This window comes from Agelaius phoeniceus, chromosome 21 (assembly GCF_051311805.1).
Source record: "Agelaius phoeniceus isolate bAgePho1 chromosome 21, bAgePho1.hap1, whole genome shotgun sequence".
NCBI lineage: Eukaryota > Metazoa > Chordata > Aves > Passeriformes > Icteridae > Agelaius > Agelaius phoeniceus.
In genome coordinates, this window is record NC_135285.1 from 10,346,096 (window position 1) to 10,362,515 (window position 16,420).

Below are 16,420 nucleotides of genomic sequence, written 5' to 3' on the forward strand. Positions count from 1 at the left end.
TTTAAAATAAACTTATTTCTTGTGGCAGCAAGCAGCTGTAAATAAGCAAACACAGGGCAAGTACAGGAACATGGAAAAGTCAAGTATAAAGTCACTGATGAGTAAGACCAGGAACACTTTTTATACTGGATTAATGAAAGCGTCCAAATTCCTTCTAGGGCTGAACCAGAACTGGTTCAGATAAGCAAACTGGTTATACCTGGCACTGTCAGGAATGAATCATGTTAGGCATTCCTGAGTTTAAATAAGACAAGAAATCCCTAAATGCTGTCCTAGGGACAGTTCAATTCCTACGTTACAAGAAACCCCTAAAAAAAATCTCCCGCTTGCAAACCCTGCTCCAGAAATGAGGGAAGTCCCAAACCCCTTGTCCTCCTGGATCTCAGAGGTGCTAAATACAGTGGAGGGTGAATAAATGGGTGTTAATGCTCTTCAGTGCCCCAAACTGACTTACCAAATGATCCATAATACGAGTGAAGTAACCAGAGATGGAAATGAACTGCAGTGGGACAGAATTTCCTGAGAGGTTTAAGGCATCTGTGCTGGGCTCCTCAGTGTGTGATCACTGTGACATTAAACAGGGCCTGTGGAGCCCTGCTTGCACAGGCAGGATTGGCCAGTGCCCCTTCACATCCACCATAATCCAGAAAGTTTAATCAGCTCCTTGCAAAGGAGCTCTGAAATGCCAGACTGAATTATATATAACATTCTTATTCTGAACTCTATCCTTTATCCAAATAAAATGGAACTGGTATCTTAGACTTTAAATATTTTACTATTCAATACTAAACCCATCTGTCTTTCAACACAAAAAGAAAATACAAATCCAAGTGAATGGCTTGTCAGAGGAACAGCACTGTACAGAAACAGAATATTCCTGGAATACTGTGGTCTTCCCAAAACCGGCAGCATTTCAGATATTATTTTTCTTTTGTACTGCCCAGACTTGAACACAGAGACAGCCATTCCCATTCCCCAGAGTAAGAAAACTTCCAAGATAACATGAATAAAATAGATACATTGGAAATCAGATAAAGCTTTACAAGAATTTCCCCATGTGTCCAAGATGATTTCCTTTATCAAAGGCTCCATGGTGATGTGATTCCCTCTGCCAGAGTGACAGGTTTTACACCAGAGTGTGCCCAGATACAAACAAACCAAAAAAGCACCACTGAAGTGAAACAGAAATGATCAGAGGCAGCAGCTTTGCTGGGGATGCTGAGGCCTGTGTGAATGTCTGGAGAGCCCAGGGAGGGCTCAGGACACCCAGCTGAGCGTGCCCTGCGCTCGGTGCCTCGTGGGGCCAGCCCCAGGCTCCAGGGGCCCCCAGCCCAGGTCCCCCCTCCTGGACACCCCTGCCCCAGCCCCAGCCTTGCCCTGCACTCTGCAGCTGGGAACCTCCACACCCCACACTTTTTCTCTTCTTTGTAATAATCAAGTAAGATATCGTTACATTCCATTCATATACTGCAATTTATAATATTGATAGATAATATTAAGATACACATATATAAGAACTAGGATACTCTTTATGGCCTCTATTTTCTGATGTATTTAACAAAAACAAAGTCAAAAAAATGAAAACAATTGCTGGTGTTTCCAGTTTCCCAACAGAGATGCAGGACCAATCCCTGAGCAGCTGCTCTGTGCTGTGGTTTCCAGGCCTGTGACAACTCTACCCTGGCTGTTGGTGTTCGGGGTGGGGGGACTCAAAAGTGCCACCAAGGTCCATGTTACAGCACAGCTCCAGGAGTGGCTGGGGTTCAACGAGCACAAACAGAAACCAAGGGAGCAGTTCAGTGACGTGTGGGCTGCTTTGCTGCACTTGGCATGTGGGAACAAAACGTTGTATCTCTGTGTAATGCCAGAAAAACTGATGTCCATTCCCAGAGGCAGGAATGAACCCCAGCAGAGTGGGCTGTGTCAAGCTCCAGGTGTGCCAAGGACCAAAAATACAGGGAGGGAATAACTTGTGCATCAGTAGTGCTGCTGGAAAAGCTGTGTGTGGAAATCCCAACCCAACCCAACCCAACCCAACCCCCTCCCCTCAGGCTTTGGTCAGTGCAGGGATCCCAGGGTTCAGTGGCGGGGAGTGAGAGAGCAGTGTCAGGGACTGGGACTGGGGGACTCTGACCTGTGGGCAAAAAGCTCTCGTGTTGAGTTGCAGCTCAGCGATGGTCCTGCAGCAGTCCTGGCTCAGCCTTCCTTAAAAGAAATGCTTGGTTTTATGCTGGCTCAAAAAAACCAAAAATTCCCTCTGTCACTTCCGAAAGGACACCAAGGCCATGGGGCGCGTCACTCAAAGGTTTCCCATCGCTTTCTGAGCTGCTCCACCTTACCTGGTGTGGGTGACACGTCCTGCTTGGTCTTTTTTAACAGATCTTCAAAGGGATCTTTTGTCTCCTCGGATTTTGAGGACAGTAACACTGACTCCAAGCCCTTGGCTGGCCTGGCAGGGACCAGAGGGGGATCACTGGCCAGAAGAGCCAGGGCTTGTTTGGGATCTACCTTTGTGCTGGGCTGGCCCACCTGTAATGTTCGGGGTTTGGAGGGAGCACCCAGACACGCTGGCTGGAGGGAGCTGGTGGGAGAGGGGCTGTGGCTCTGCAGGAGCAAGGAGCCAGCTGCTGGCACAGCTGGAGCCTGGCTGAACAGGTTTGGCATGGAGAGCGTGGCCATGGGGGGCTGAGGTCTCTGTGCTGGGTAGAAGGCGGCAGTGGGGGTTATGAAGCTGGAGCTGTAGGCGTGACCTAAGGAGGGGGTAAAGGAGCCCCTGGGGGCTCTGACCAGGGACACTGGAAGGGCTCCTGGCAGTGTCTGGGTGAAGGGATTGGGGGAGGGCTGTAGAAAAGGTGCTGGAGCTGGGGCAGGATAGCCCAGGGGCTGGGCAAACGCTGCAGCTGCAGGAGGCACAAAGTCACCGGGCAGGGCCCCGAAGGCGGGCGCGGGGGCCGAGCCCTGCGGGGCCCTGGCCGGCCAGGCCGTGGTTCTCAGCGGGTCCAGCAGGCTCAGCAGGAGCTCGCTCTCGTTGCCGGCGCCCTCTGCCTTCACCCGCTCGGGCTGCAGCATCGCAGCGCTGCCGGCAGCACCACACAGCAGCTGCGATGGGCGGGAGGAGCAACTCACAGACTGCTGCACTTCGGGCTTCAGGGACACAGCCCCAAAGGGCTCGGGGATGAGATCTGAAACCAAGGGGCTGCGGCCCTGAGGGGTGAGGATTTCCGCCGACCCGGCTGGAGCCTGGTGCTTGGAAGCCCTGGGTGCTGGTGGTGGTGGCACGATCCCCAGTTCTGGAGTCTTCCTTCCCTGGGGCCTAGGAATGGTGATGTTCCCTTGAACGGCAGGATTGGATTCATCCTTTTCTGCAGGAGCCAGACCATTGTCTCTGCTCTGGGGTCTCCTGGTGATGGGGGGCATGTTACCCAGGGCAGCCAAGGGTCTTTCTGGTGAGCTTTGGGAATATTTGGTGGGAATAGCCATATCATCATGGCCCATACTCCACAGCTTGTTGTAAGGGTGGGACAGCTTCATGCTTGGCACAATCCTGTTCCTCTCAGACACACCAAGATCCATTCTCTGCAAGAGAACAGAACAAACATTAACACTAACTGATGTCCTCACAAGACACAGCAGGAAGTGAGTTCAGGCTGCTGTGAGGGAAGAGGATCAGTCCCCAGGCTGATCAATGCAGAGGGACAACAGCGAGTGGCCAGGAACCAGCCAGGACTCTGCAGCTCCAATTCCAGCTCTGCTGCCACGGGGTTGTTCAGCTGGGACGTGTTGTGCATCTGTCACAGCCCAGTAAGGAGCACACAACCTGTGTCCAAGGCACAGAAGCTGAGAAGCCTTAACTGCTGCATGGAATAAGTTGACAAATGAAATATCTGAATGTAACACTAAAATCAATATTATTATAAAGTAGAAATGACATTTGCTTCTTTAATGTCAGATGAAGATCTTGGAGTCTGCTTTAGTTTAACACTTTCTGAGCAATGTTCCTTCACAAACAATCCCGTTTTTTCAGAGGGAGATTGTTCAAATGATGCTTAAACCAAAACAGCCAGATTAAAAGAAAAAAAGTTTGGAGGGGACCTGAAAATTACCAACTATTCATTCTCACTGCCAACCATCAACTTCAAAGATAACTCTGTGTGATGGCCATGGGACAAACAGATTCTGAGGAACAGGGCAAATATCCCCTCCTTTAGAAGCAAAGGCTTCAGAGGAAACACTTACTTATCACTGAGTCCCATTTAAGCCATTTCTTAATTCAGAAATTAATTCTGAAACACATAAGCAAATCCCTGGAAAACAGATGATGATGATGATGATGATGATGACAATGATGATTATTATTAGGATCTACCCAATAATATGGAAAAGATGCTCAGAATGAGCTCTGTGCCACCCGCAGGGCACAGGAAGCCCCCAACCTGGTATTCAAAGGAGCAGCGCTGCTCTGCCTCCTCCTTGGGTGTCCGCAGGTCCTCCAGGCTCTTGGCCTGGCTGAGGGGCTGGGGCTGGGCTTCTACTTCCAGGCTGGGGAAGATGTCTTCCAGGAGGTTGACTTCTGAGGCCTTGCTGGAGAGCAGAGGGCTCGGGGGCAGCGGCTCTCTGGCTCTCTCCGGGCTGCCCACGTCCTCCCCATCGGCGCTGTCCGACTCCTTCAGCGCCCGGTACGGCTGAGGCCTGCCACAAAAATCACATTGCAAATCACCAGATTTCTAATTCTTTGTTCCAGACACAATTTCCTAAGGAGCTGGAGGAGTTACAAAGAGCTCCCCAGTGGCAAACATAGCTCAGAGAGCTCCCCATGCAGAGCAGGCTGTGGGCAGGGGGACATGCAGAAGGGGACCCGGCACCCGAGGGTGCTCGGAAGGGCAAGAGCCAAGTGGGAGGAGCTCAGAGGGAAGCTGTGGTCATGCAGGCCCAGCCAGGCTGAGGAGGGAGTTCTCAGACCAGGGACAGTGGGATACCAGCTCCCCATGCTGACTGTCTGGGCTCCCCTCGGGCTGGGCATGGCCTCTGCACCCTGTGTTTGCAGGCTCTGACATCCTCGGGTTTCGAGCTAACTCAGCACACAACACAACTCAGTGTTTTCCTGCAATAATTGGGAGCACTGTGCAGGTTCCAATGATTTCATTGGTGTCATCTTATCAAGAAACACCACAATCCATTATGGAGACACCTCCTTTACATTACCAGCCAAGGCTGAGTTAGCAGGATGCTTCTCTTGCACATACCTCAGCAAAAAATGGAACCAGCACATTTGCATTTTGGTGTGTGTACAGAGAACAGCAGCACGATGTGCATCCAATTAATAACAACAAGTGCCACACATGGCTGTGGGGATTGGCACTTGACTGGCAGCCAGTTGTACTGTGGCATTTAAAGAAGCTTTCAATTAAAAGAAAATATTTGTGAGACCTGCAAAAACACATCCTATGGAAGAACCCTTCTCCCCTTTCCATATTTTATCATAATACATCTATATCATGCAAATTCAGAGAGCCCAGCCTGCTCCCCCCCCAGCACCCACAGAGCAGGCACTGAGCCTGCAGCAGGACAGGGACACTGCAGGTACAGGGCAGACAGTGACAGCACATGGCCTCAGGGCAGCCTCACATCGCTCTGGGTCACCCTGCAAGCCCCCAAAGGAGATCTGAAAACAAAACTGGTCTCCTCCACCCCAAACAGGAGTGTGGAAACATTTTCTGGCCCTTTCCTACTGATCCCCCCATCCCACCTGCCTGCAGTCAGATTCCTTCCCTGTCAGCCTCTGAAGCTGTGTCTGCAGCACACAATGGATTTTAGCAGCTGCAGACCTCTCTGTCCCACTGGCAGCCTCCTTCTCCAGCCTGGTCTGACCCAGCTGGGGCTGCCAGGCTTCAGCTGCTCAGCTGGGACTGGCATCGTCCCTCTCCCAGCCCTGACCTGCCTGCCTGTGGCACCATGTGCATTTCTGAAGCAGCAGCTCACAGCACCCTGGCCCCTCTTCCTACAGCTTCTGCTCAAATCAGTGGCTGCACTGTTAAAGGAATGAGTGCAACTCCATGCAATTTATCTACCTTTCATCCCTAGAAATCCTCAAGCAGGCCAGGTTAGGAAAAAACAAATCCTTTGCTGACATTCAGTGAGGGCTCAGCTCAGAGCTGCCTGCTGGCATTGGGATATTCAAATAGGCAGCAAGAGGGATTTAGTGCAGCTGAACCCACAGCTGGCAGGGCTCCCCTCACCTCACACGGGCACCCTGGGCAGGCCGGGCTCCTTCCCCTGCCACAGGCACTGTGGGCAAGGGCAGAACCTTCCAGCCACAGCATCAGTGAGCATTCTGGCACAGCTGCTCTACACAGTCTTTCAAGACAGAGTTACAGGGCCCTGGGAAGGTACAAGTTACAAATCCAAAAGCTCGATACAAATAGACTAAACAAACTTCCTGTTTCTTGTATAATTGTCAGATTGTACTCAATGCCCTCAGAGGACTCCTGCAGGGATGTGATACCTGACAGACCAGACAGGCTGGGATCAAACAGGCGACACAGGAAAAGGCTGGTAACTGCACTGGAACAAGGCTCACAGGACAACCCAGAAGCACAGTAACACCACACAAGAATGAATGGTGAAAGGTTTGGACAGGACAAGCAGCATGTTGGAACAAAGGACAAATGGAAGGGTGACATCCCACAGAGCTCGAGTCAATGGAAGCCCATAAGCTGTGTGGTGCTGCAGTGTTTCATGCAGGAGGATGATTCTTCATGCTGCTCAACATCAAGACAGACAAGCAGGAGAAATGCTGGTCATTCATCAAGCACTGTACAGAGACCCCAGGAGCATTTCCAAAATCCCAGTACAGAGGCAGGTGCCCTGAGCAATGCAAACCCCACTGCTGGAAACTGGCATGGACACAGCAAAAGAGTAAAGGATAGACCATTCGAAAGGAGCAGAGAAGAAAAAGTTTTCAGAGAAGCCAGAGACAGGATCCTCTTCCTGCTGAAATTCATCATCAGAGGAGTCCTCCGAGAGGAAGACTGTATAGTGTCGCATGGGCTTTACGAGGCTGGGGAACAGGAAGAGAAAAGGAAGTTATCGAGTCACAGTGAGGAGAGAAACCAGGGCTCCAGAGACCCAGATCATCCTGAGCCCGACTGACTGCACAGCAGAGCTTGGCAGGGAACTGAGCTCTGCTGCCCAGGCACAGAACACAACCCCTGTGCCAAGGGAAGGGCGCCATGGGGTGCCCAAGGGAAGGGACCACAGCCACCCCACAGTGCAGGGGACGGTACAGAAACCCCCTTTCCCCACCACGCTCCCTACAGAGCTGGGCACCTCTCTGTTCCTCAGACAGTTCTGCTCCTCAGGCTCCCTGAGCTCTGACAAACATTACATCTCCCTCTCTGCTTTACAGACATTTAGTCTGATGCACAAGAGGAGCTGACTGCAGGGCACCAGTTCCTACTTGTATCTATTTTTCACATTTGAAACTGCTTCACTCTAGACTAAAACCTCAGCTGTGCAAGGATTGGTATGAAATGCAGTTTGCCAAGTAAGGTGTATATGCTCCTTTCCTCAGCATTAACTGAGAATCAGTTCCTAAAGACTAGGGCAGGAAAAGAGAAGTTGGATGCTGCAACCAATAGCCCAAGAGGGCCCGAGCTGCCACTGCCAATGAATGTTTACTCACAGTCAGGTCCGAGCTAATTAATAAAAAGTCTCTAACAGGTGGCAGTGGCTGCAGCCAGTGGTGGTAAATCACAGTCTGCATTGCTGCAGTTAAAGCCAGTGCCTTGCTTTCTTCCCCCTCTCCTTCTTTAACAGGTGTCCAGGGGAAGGAGGTGGGGCCACAGCGGCCCCGGGGCTGGCAGCGCTGCAGCGCTCGGTAAATCCCGGTCAGCCCCGGGGCTGGCAGCGCTGCAGCGCTCGGTAAATCCCGGTCAGCCCCGGGGCTGGCAGCGCTGCAGCGCTCGGTAAATCCCGGTCAGCCCCGGGGCTGGCAGCGCTGCAGCGCTCGGTAAATCCCGGTCAGCCCCGGGGCTGGCAGCGCTGCAGCGCTCGGTAAATCCCGGTCAGCCCCGGGGCTGGCAGCGCTGCAGCGCTCGGTAAATCCCGGTCAGCCCCGGGGCTGGCAGCGCTGCAGCGCTCGGTAAATCCCGGGGCTGGCAGCGCTGCAGCGCTCGGTAAATCCCGGTCAGTCCCGGGGCTGGCAGCGCTGCAGCGCTCGGTAAATCCCGTGGCAGCCCCGGCGCCGCGCGGACGGGACCCGCTCCACGGCGCCGGCAGCAGCGCGGAGTGGGGGCTCCGTTTTAATGAGGAAGATCTGCATCTCGGGAGCTTTTTTCATGTGTCAGGATGCATGGACAAATCAGCAGCACATCATGCTGGCCAAAAATGAAATGCTGACAAATGTAGATATTTCAAATTTAATTGACACCTAAATGTACTTGAGATAGAAAAAAAATATATAGAAAATGGGAGTGCAGGATATGGGAATTAGTAAGGAGAATTCTGTAATAATTTTAAAGGATGTTCTGGTTCTTTAATAAGAAAATTAGTTTTGTTTATTTTATTATGGTATTGCTTTTTCCTGAATATTGAGATTATGGTACAAAGGGGTGTATGGACTTGTCATTATTCCCCTAAAAAGGGCTCTGCAGATTTGAGGAAGAATTATTTTTTATTGACATGGTTTTTTAAAGAACAGCTACACAAGAGCTCTAGGGAATTCAAGAGTTTGTCCCTGTTAGCCAGTAAAATGCAGAGAATGAGGGATTTGGATGCACAGGCCTTTTCTTGCTACTGTGAGATAGGAGGCTGGGGACTGAGGGCATTGGCTGGCACCTGCGACCACAGCACAGACCAAGGCTGCAATTCCTTCCCGCAGGGATTCCTCCCTGCACACTCAGTGCCCGAGGCCATGGAAAGCCTTCACCGCCCCCGAGGTGAGGCCCTGGGAGCCGGGCGGGCACTGCCCCACCCAGCTGATCCCAATCCCGCTGCATGCGGAGCTCCCGTGCCGAGCCCCCGGGGGGCTGCAGGCGCACAGTGACCCCCGCAGGCCCACAGTGACCTCCACAGGCCCACAGTGAGTGACCTCTGCAGGCCCACAGTGACCTGCCCAGCAAGGGCTGCTCCCCTGCCCAGCTGAACTCGCTGCTTTAACACGAGACCTGGGCCTTGGGTGCTCTTTGCAGGCACTGCTCCTGAGCCCCTGTGCTTCAGCTGAGGACTGATTCAAAAATGAGCACAGGCACCCCCAAAATAATCTCTTTCTTTTACACACATAGAAAGAATTAACTCATGTAACTAAAGGCATAAATTTCCTAACCTTCCATGCTACCAGGTAAAACAAGGGAAAATATATTTTTGGGTGTTTTCACTGATTCTAGCGTTACCCGAGAGAGAAGAGAGTGTGAGTTTTTTAAAGAGACAACACCTCTCTTGTTTCCATTTCAGAACACTTATACAAAGATTATTTCTTACTGGGACAGAAAAAAGAAAGTTTGTGGGAAACGTCACGAAAATTCTGTATTTTGTGAAAGCAGATGAGCTGTAAAGACTTACTAAAAGTAGCAACAATAAACTAGACCCAAACAAAATAATTAAAATACAATAGATGTACAGCATTGGTACAATGTTTACCATTCCTGTTTATGTTTATCTGCTGTCTGATAGTGGCAGGAATGGAACATACACGTTAGCAGAGAGCAACACTGGGATGTCAACAGCTTTTGAACCCAAACATGCAGAATCCTCCATAGGAACACATAAATGTTAAATTGATTCAATTATCCTCCACCTAAATGCAGTGAGCCATCAGAATAAATATTAAAAAAATGCTTGTAGCTTAAAAATCCCCACAACCTCTGTGCAGGACCAGCGTGGCTCATTGCAGGAGCTGCATCTGCTCCACAAGAGGGCAACCAAATTCCACTATAAAATGGACAAATACTCCTGTGCAAGGGAGAAATCACCATTCAGTTTAGGCCAAAGACAGAGTGTGCCCCTACCCTGGCGTAGCTGGAAAGAGCCATCCAGGCACTGATGCTCCTCGGTATGTTTGGGCTGTGCTGACAAGTTCAGAGCATCCACAGCTCAGAGCATCCACAGCTCAGAGCATCCACAGCTCAGAATACCCACAGTTTAGAACATCCACAGTTTAGAACATCTCAGCTCAGAACATCCATTCCCTGGCCAGGGTCACTGCCAGCTCCACTCAGGCACTGTCAGGAATCTGCAACACACACCCCTTGTAATCTTTGCAAGGGATAAGTGACTTTAGTGAAAGTGCCTGAAAAAGCCTCCCTGAGGCAACAGAACATGCCTGTACTGGTATGCACAAGTGAGACACTGGAAACCAACACCTTTTGTCCAGGAGCAGTGGGCTGGGGCAGCACAGATGATTTGGGACATTCCCTCTTCACTGGCACAGCTAAACTGGGGATAAATTTGCTGGTACTGTGCAAAGTGAAGCCCTACAAACCCTCACCACAGAGCTCACTCAGACATCACGGTCCTGTTATTGCACTCTAGAGTCAGGCACAGCCCCTTTTGCCATCACTGTCAAATAAACAGCTCTGCATCCTCCAGCTGCAGCCTGGCAAGAACACTGCAGCTGCAGGGCTGGAACTGACAATTTCCTCAGAAGAAAAGTGCAAACCAAACCACCAAAGAAATTAACAAACCTCCCAAACCTGAAAACCTTCACTGAAGAGGCTGATCAGAGTGTGCATAACTTGGCAAACTGCAATTTTTCCATAAGCAAACTTTGGTTACTTGATTTTTCACACTTCCTCTACAATGTTCCAAAATTTTTTTTTAAGAAATCATTTTTTTTTCTTAGTTAAAATCTAACTTTGATCTGTAGTATTTTTAATGTCTCCGTTGGTGAGTCCCAGTTCCCAACACATTGTGTGATGCAAGCAGAGAGAAGCAGAGCAGCACAGTACTTACTGTTCTGGGCTGGGAACTGAGGTCCTCCGGCCCTCCACACCAATGTTGCTCTTGGGCCTCTTAACCACATGAGGTCTTGGGGGACGAACCTGTGACATGCACAGAAACATCTCATCAAACACTGACCCTGATCCAACAGCAAACACAGACACATGGAGAACCACCAGTATCCTACAGGGATCTTCCACGGGCCTTGCTTTGTCTTTGGTGCACAACAATGTTACACACGAGTGTGGATACATCAAGGATCTAAAGGATGAATATAAACCACAGGGCCCCAGGACTTGCAAACCAAACATATATGCTTGCCACTGTTTGCTATTTGCCCTGAATTTCAGAGAAAAGATCCCCTAAGAGTGAGCTTCCACCTGAGCAGTGAGTGGTGAGAGAAAAGCTGGGAATGTTTGTGTGCTCTGGACATTGCACAGTGGGGCTCAGCTCTGGCACCATGACCCTTCTGGCCACTTGCTCCCAGGAACCCAAGCTCTCAGGTGAGGACTTCTGTGCAAGGGTGTCAGGGAAGATGTGTACTCAGGATAAATGTTTTAACATGAAAAACTCAACTCATTCTTCACTAAAAATTTGCTTCCTTCCAGAGCTGAACACAAACCTCGCCAGCCGTATTGTCATTAGCACTCTTGGTATTTATTATGTCAGACTTCTGTTGTAAGTAAAATCCAAAGCTTTTCTGTGGAAGATGATGCTGCTGCCAATCCAGTCTCACATACATATCCATCACCTTCTAATGTATGGAAATTCAGCTTGATTTCTGACCAGGACCTCCACAAGCAAATAAACCTTATTTCAAGGAAAGGAATAAGCTCAAAGTTTGTGTTTGTGCCAGCTTACACTGCTGAGGAATTCTGTGCTGAATTTATCCCTGCGAGTCAAATGAGGGAATTTGCAGCATCAGAGCAGACTGTACATACCAGCTTCATGTGTTTTGTTAGGAAAGTACAACTCTACCTGAAAAAGAGTCGGATCTGTTGGCTCACTCAATGCTTATATCACCAGAAATGGCCAAAACCCCAAATAAAGTTGGGAATACAATTCAGCTCCTGACCTCCCAGAGCCTGTGCTCCCTTAAGAGGCACAAGAGAAAGGAGATGTTCATGGCCTACAGCTTGAGTGCTCTGGAGTGACTACATAAGTTTAAAAAAAAATATTTGCTGGGGGGGGGGGACGACTTTCCAGGTTTGTTTTGCTTTTGTTTTTTTAATTTTTCTTCCCAGGTACAAAAACCTCAAATTCTCCTGCCAGGAGAAAGCCACCGAATTGGGCGTAGTGCTTCTGCCCTACACACAGTATGCGAAAATAGCAGCAGCAATATTGCATTGAATTTTCATTTCAAAGGAAATGGTGCACAGCAGATATGATGAAGAAATCCAGAGTTGTATTGCCACCATTTCTTAGGAAAAAGGGCTTATGAAAAGGTCAGATGTTAAGGTCTTGGAGATCAGTCCCCACACAAGGCTGCTCCTCTCTACAATAAAGACAGCTTAAGAATGTGAATTTATGGCAGGAATGGAAGGATTAAGTTTGTGGCAACTTCAACTGAACTTGCAACGTGGTGAAACATGGGGAAAAGAACAACAGAGCTAATTAGAGGAGCTGAGCTGTCAGAGCGCAGCAGAATGGCTCGGTGCCAACAAACAAAAGGAATGGGCTGGCAATCAGCAGGATCGATGAAGAATACTGCTTCATTAGGGCTGATAAAACACGGAGAGAGCGCAGAGAGGAGAGAGGGAGAGGGGGGCCACAGCCAGGAGGAACGGGAGAGGAGAGCGCGAAGGAGAGAGGGAAGGAGAGGAAGAAAGCAAAGCTGCTTAATTAAATGGGAGCTGGGAGCTGATGTGTAAAGCTGGCCTGTCAGCGTGCTGGGAACACTTTCACCTTTCGGCTGGCTGTGCTGCTGGCAGGGACAGAGGTGAGAGTTTGGGGTGGCTCCAGGGGCCCAGCCCAGCGCGCTGCAAGGTGACAAAGCTGAGCGGGATTTAGAGCATTGTTCCTGGGGAACTGCAGGGAAAAGCCAGGAATCAAGGCAATTCCTTGCTGGATTTTGAGTCTCACATAGCCACAGAGGCAAGGTTAAGTGCTTATCAAATGCAAAATATCAAAGAAATCCAATTATGTGAGCACACAGCCAAAAGAAAAAAGGTAAACTTCCAGGACAGAAGGGTTGAATGTGCTTATTACTGTCCCCATCAACTTAATGCATAATTATTATATTTTAACTTTTTCTAATTGAATAAAGTTTCCAAACAACCACTATTAATCCAAACAGACCTCCATTAATTAGAAGCAACAACCCTCTCTCTTTCATTATACCACCACTTATTTCCAAAGCAGCAGAATGCAAAGAACATCTCTGTTCTGCTTCCTTAACCTTTCTTTGGTCTGTGTTTTTGGCTTTATTATCAGCAATTACTCATATTGCAAGCACTAGTGCCCATGTATTCCTCCTTGCAGCACAAAGTATTTCTCAGGAATTCTGGTATTATGTGGCCCTGGCTGGAAGAGCAGAGGGACCTGGTCACCCCCTTTAGTGCTTGTGTACAAGGCCAGGATAAATCACTTGCTGATACCCACCTCTGTAGGAGCTGCCAAGCCTGAGAGGGAAAAAACAGCCTGCAAAAAGTATTATTTACACATACAGAAATGTGTTGCAACTACCAAAAGCCAAATAACAGTTCTGAACAACAACAAATTTATGTATATTTGATACAAGCATATTTTTGGGATTGATTATAATAATTTACATTTATCTTGAATTTCCCCCTGATGAATGAAGCCTTTCTGTTCCACTTACTGACACAGCCAGAGGAATGCAACAGGAGCTTTCATTATTACATTCCCAACCTTTTATCAATCACATTGGGAGCAAAGACAGTTGAACCAACCATGTTACAGTGAGGACTATTAATACCCTACAGCTGGGAGATTAAAGAGTCTTAACAAGATCTCCCCATAATAAATGACTCCATTTGAACAATACAGTTCAGCAACTTTGGTACAGAGGAATCACAACATGCCCCCTTACACCTGCCAAATGTGGAACACGAGGGCATGGGAACACTACAGGAAGCCCACAGTACATGGAAAGTTTGATCCTAGTGAAACGCATCTGGGAGGGTCTCCCATGCCCACTGTATTTAAGAGAACACACAAAATCATAGTCAATGCTATTTTTTAAACACAGAAAACAGAAATTTTCAGGCAAAAAAATCCATAAAAATGACTCTATTAAGCTAAATTAACACCCAGAGTTAAAAAGACGGAGGAGAAACACATGCCACTGAAATGTCACACAGGAACATGCACCAGAGATCAAAAGTTAAAACACACACCCAGTTGCACTTGTTAACCAGTTACCTGCTCATCCAAAACAAATTTTAACAAGTTTTAGCAAGATCAGATTTGAAAACTTGCATCTTTCTCTTTCTTATGCATGTATGTATATGGATAAGGAAGCAAGAAGTAAGACGATCTGGGGGGAGAACTATATTCATAAAGCTGAATATAATCCTGAATATACATAAATACCTTCCAATGCTGTGCCAAAAACCAACACCTCTCCTAAACTGATGCTTCTTGCCTTTGCCTTTAAAAATAAACCATCGGGTGCAGGGTGCAGACGCAGCAGGGTGTCAAGTCTTAATGCCATCCTGCATAGTCCATAGGTAGAAACTGCTCTACCGTGTTTTTGGGGAAAAACTGCCGAGATAAGGTGTCCCTACCTAACAGGTACAGGCACTGCACTGCCAGTAATTTCTGTGCAGTTCTTCTGTGGAGGAGTCCCTTCCTCTGGCCAACCTGCTGGGGCTCCTTTTACACCATGGAATTACCATATATGTCATCCATAACATGGCACCAACGTTCCACTGCCAAAGATCGACCTTGCTTTCTTCAAGTCTATTCATACATGGAGAAGAATTAGGCATCCCAAATTAATTAAAAGCATAACTTCCAGAGAATAAATATTATGTCTTCAGACTTCTGCTTCCTTTCAGATTTGAGTTCAGTGCAAGTCTTCAAAAGCTCACTGGCTAAAAACTTCCACCAGCCAGTCTGGCAGGGCTTTGTGTGTAAGAAACCACGGCAAAAGTCAAACCAGAGGTGGCCAGAGCAGCCCCAGTTACCTGCAGAGCTGCCCAGAGCTGCAGGGCTCGCCAGAGAAAAGCAGAACAACCGCGGGTCCCAGGGCTGTGCCGCAGCAGAGAGAAGGCAGTTTAGGAGCGTAATTCACACATGGCTTCTGCGCAGAGCTTGACAATCCAACTACCAGGGTTTAGTAGTGCTACAAAGAGCATAACTCAGGCAGTGTTAAGCTGTGGCAGTGAAACAATCCCCAGCTACTCACGGGCCTGGAGGAGCGCTGGATCTTTGGGGGCGGCGGCCGCGGCGGGCGGAGTCTGTGCTGCTGCAGCAAAGTGGAGACTAAATTAAAGTCACTGCATGGAAACCCCTCTGATGTCCTGGCAAAAGCAGCATGAGCATGTGACAGCACGTGATTTACCTTCATACTCACCTCACAAAATGCCCTTTTTCTGACTTTGCTTTTCTGAAGCAGGGACGGACACCATGGCCTACGATGTGCCCCAGCAGCACAGGTACCCATGGTGGCTGGACTCAGCTCCTGCCACACCACAGGCAGCAGGGACAGCACCAGACAGCCAAAATGGACTGACACAGCAAAGATCTTCAGGCTGGATTCTTGGACCTTGAGGCCCAAGTGTTCTAGGCCACATTTTTGCAAATGGAAACCAGGATACTCAAAAACACTTTCGCAAATGGAAACCAGGATATTCAAAAACACTTTCGCTAAAATCTTGAGTGATTTTAGTGCTTGTGAAAACTTACGGAGAAGGCCTCAAACCAGACATGTAAGAGCAAGGAAAAAACCCCAATTCAGTGAAACTTTTCATGCACTTAAAGGCGAGCTTATGCTCAGATCCTGTCCTGGGTTTTACTCCTAAGTGACCAACAATTACAAATCAGGCCTTAAAGCATCATGATGGCCTAGAACCCAAAACTACTTGTGTAAATATTATCTTAGTTCTGTGTAAGTGAAAATGAACACACTACAAATATTCTACATATTTATACTACAATAAACTACTCCTTTGCAGGAGCCAATTCTTTCATATCCTTATCCTGTCACTGGATTATTTTTTCCAGCTGAGATTTAAATATCACATATGATTAAGCTTTCATCTCTGATCAAAAAATAGTTCTATGTATTTCCACAATAAAGACACATACAAATGCTGCTTTGGGAAAAGATTAAAGATGCAGAAACTATTTTGTCTCTTGGACTTCTAACCAGGCATCGTGTTAACTCTCAGAACTGTGACCTCAGTGCTTGTAGCAACACAGGCAAAGCCAACATTCCAATTCCAAGTTCTGTTATCACTGCAGTGCTCCCAGCAATGGAGTTTGTTGGGAGGTTTGTACGTGCTGCACTACACTGTGC

General features: G+C 48.4%; 1 protein-coding gene across 2 annotated transcripts in view; it reads right to left on the reverse strand.

Annotated features, from left to right (window-relative positions):
• Nucleotides 1-754: 754 nt before the first annotated feature.
• DENND1A (DENN domain containing 1A) overlaps nt 755-16,420 on the reverse strand; it is a 151,197-nt gene continuing 135,531 nt past the window's right edge. Inside the window, exons 20-23 of one of the 2 annotated variants that reach the window (XM_054646489.2) lie at nt 10,948-11,036; nt 6,929-7,057; nt 4,434-4,689; nt 755-3,576 (exon numbers count right to left, since the gene is read on the reverse strand). In XM_054646489.2, the coding sequence (XP_054502464.2) occupies nt 2,296-3,576; nt 4,434-4,689; nt 6,929-7,057; nt 10,948-11,036 (1,755 nt within the window). In that variant the 3' untranslated portion in view covers nt 755-2,295. The remainder of the gene's footprint in view (nt 3,577-4,433; nt 4,690-6,928; nt 7,058-10,947; nt 11,037-16,420) is intronic. The other variant, XM_054646491.2, reaches the window with a different exon arrangement.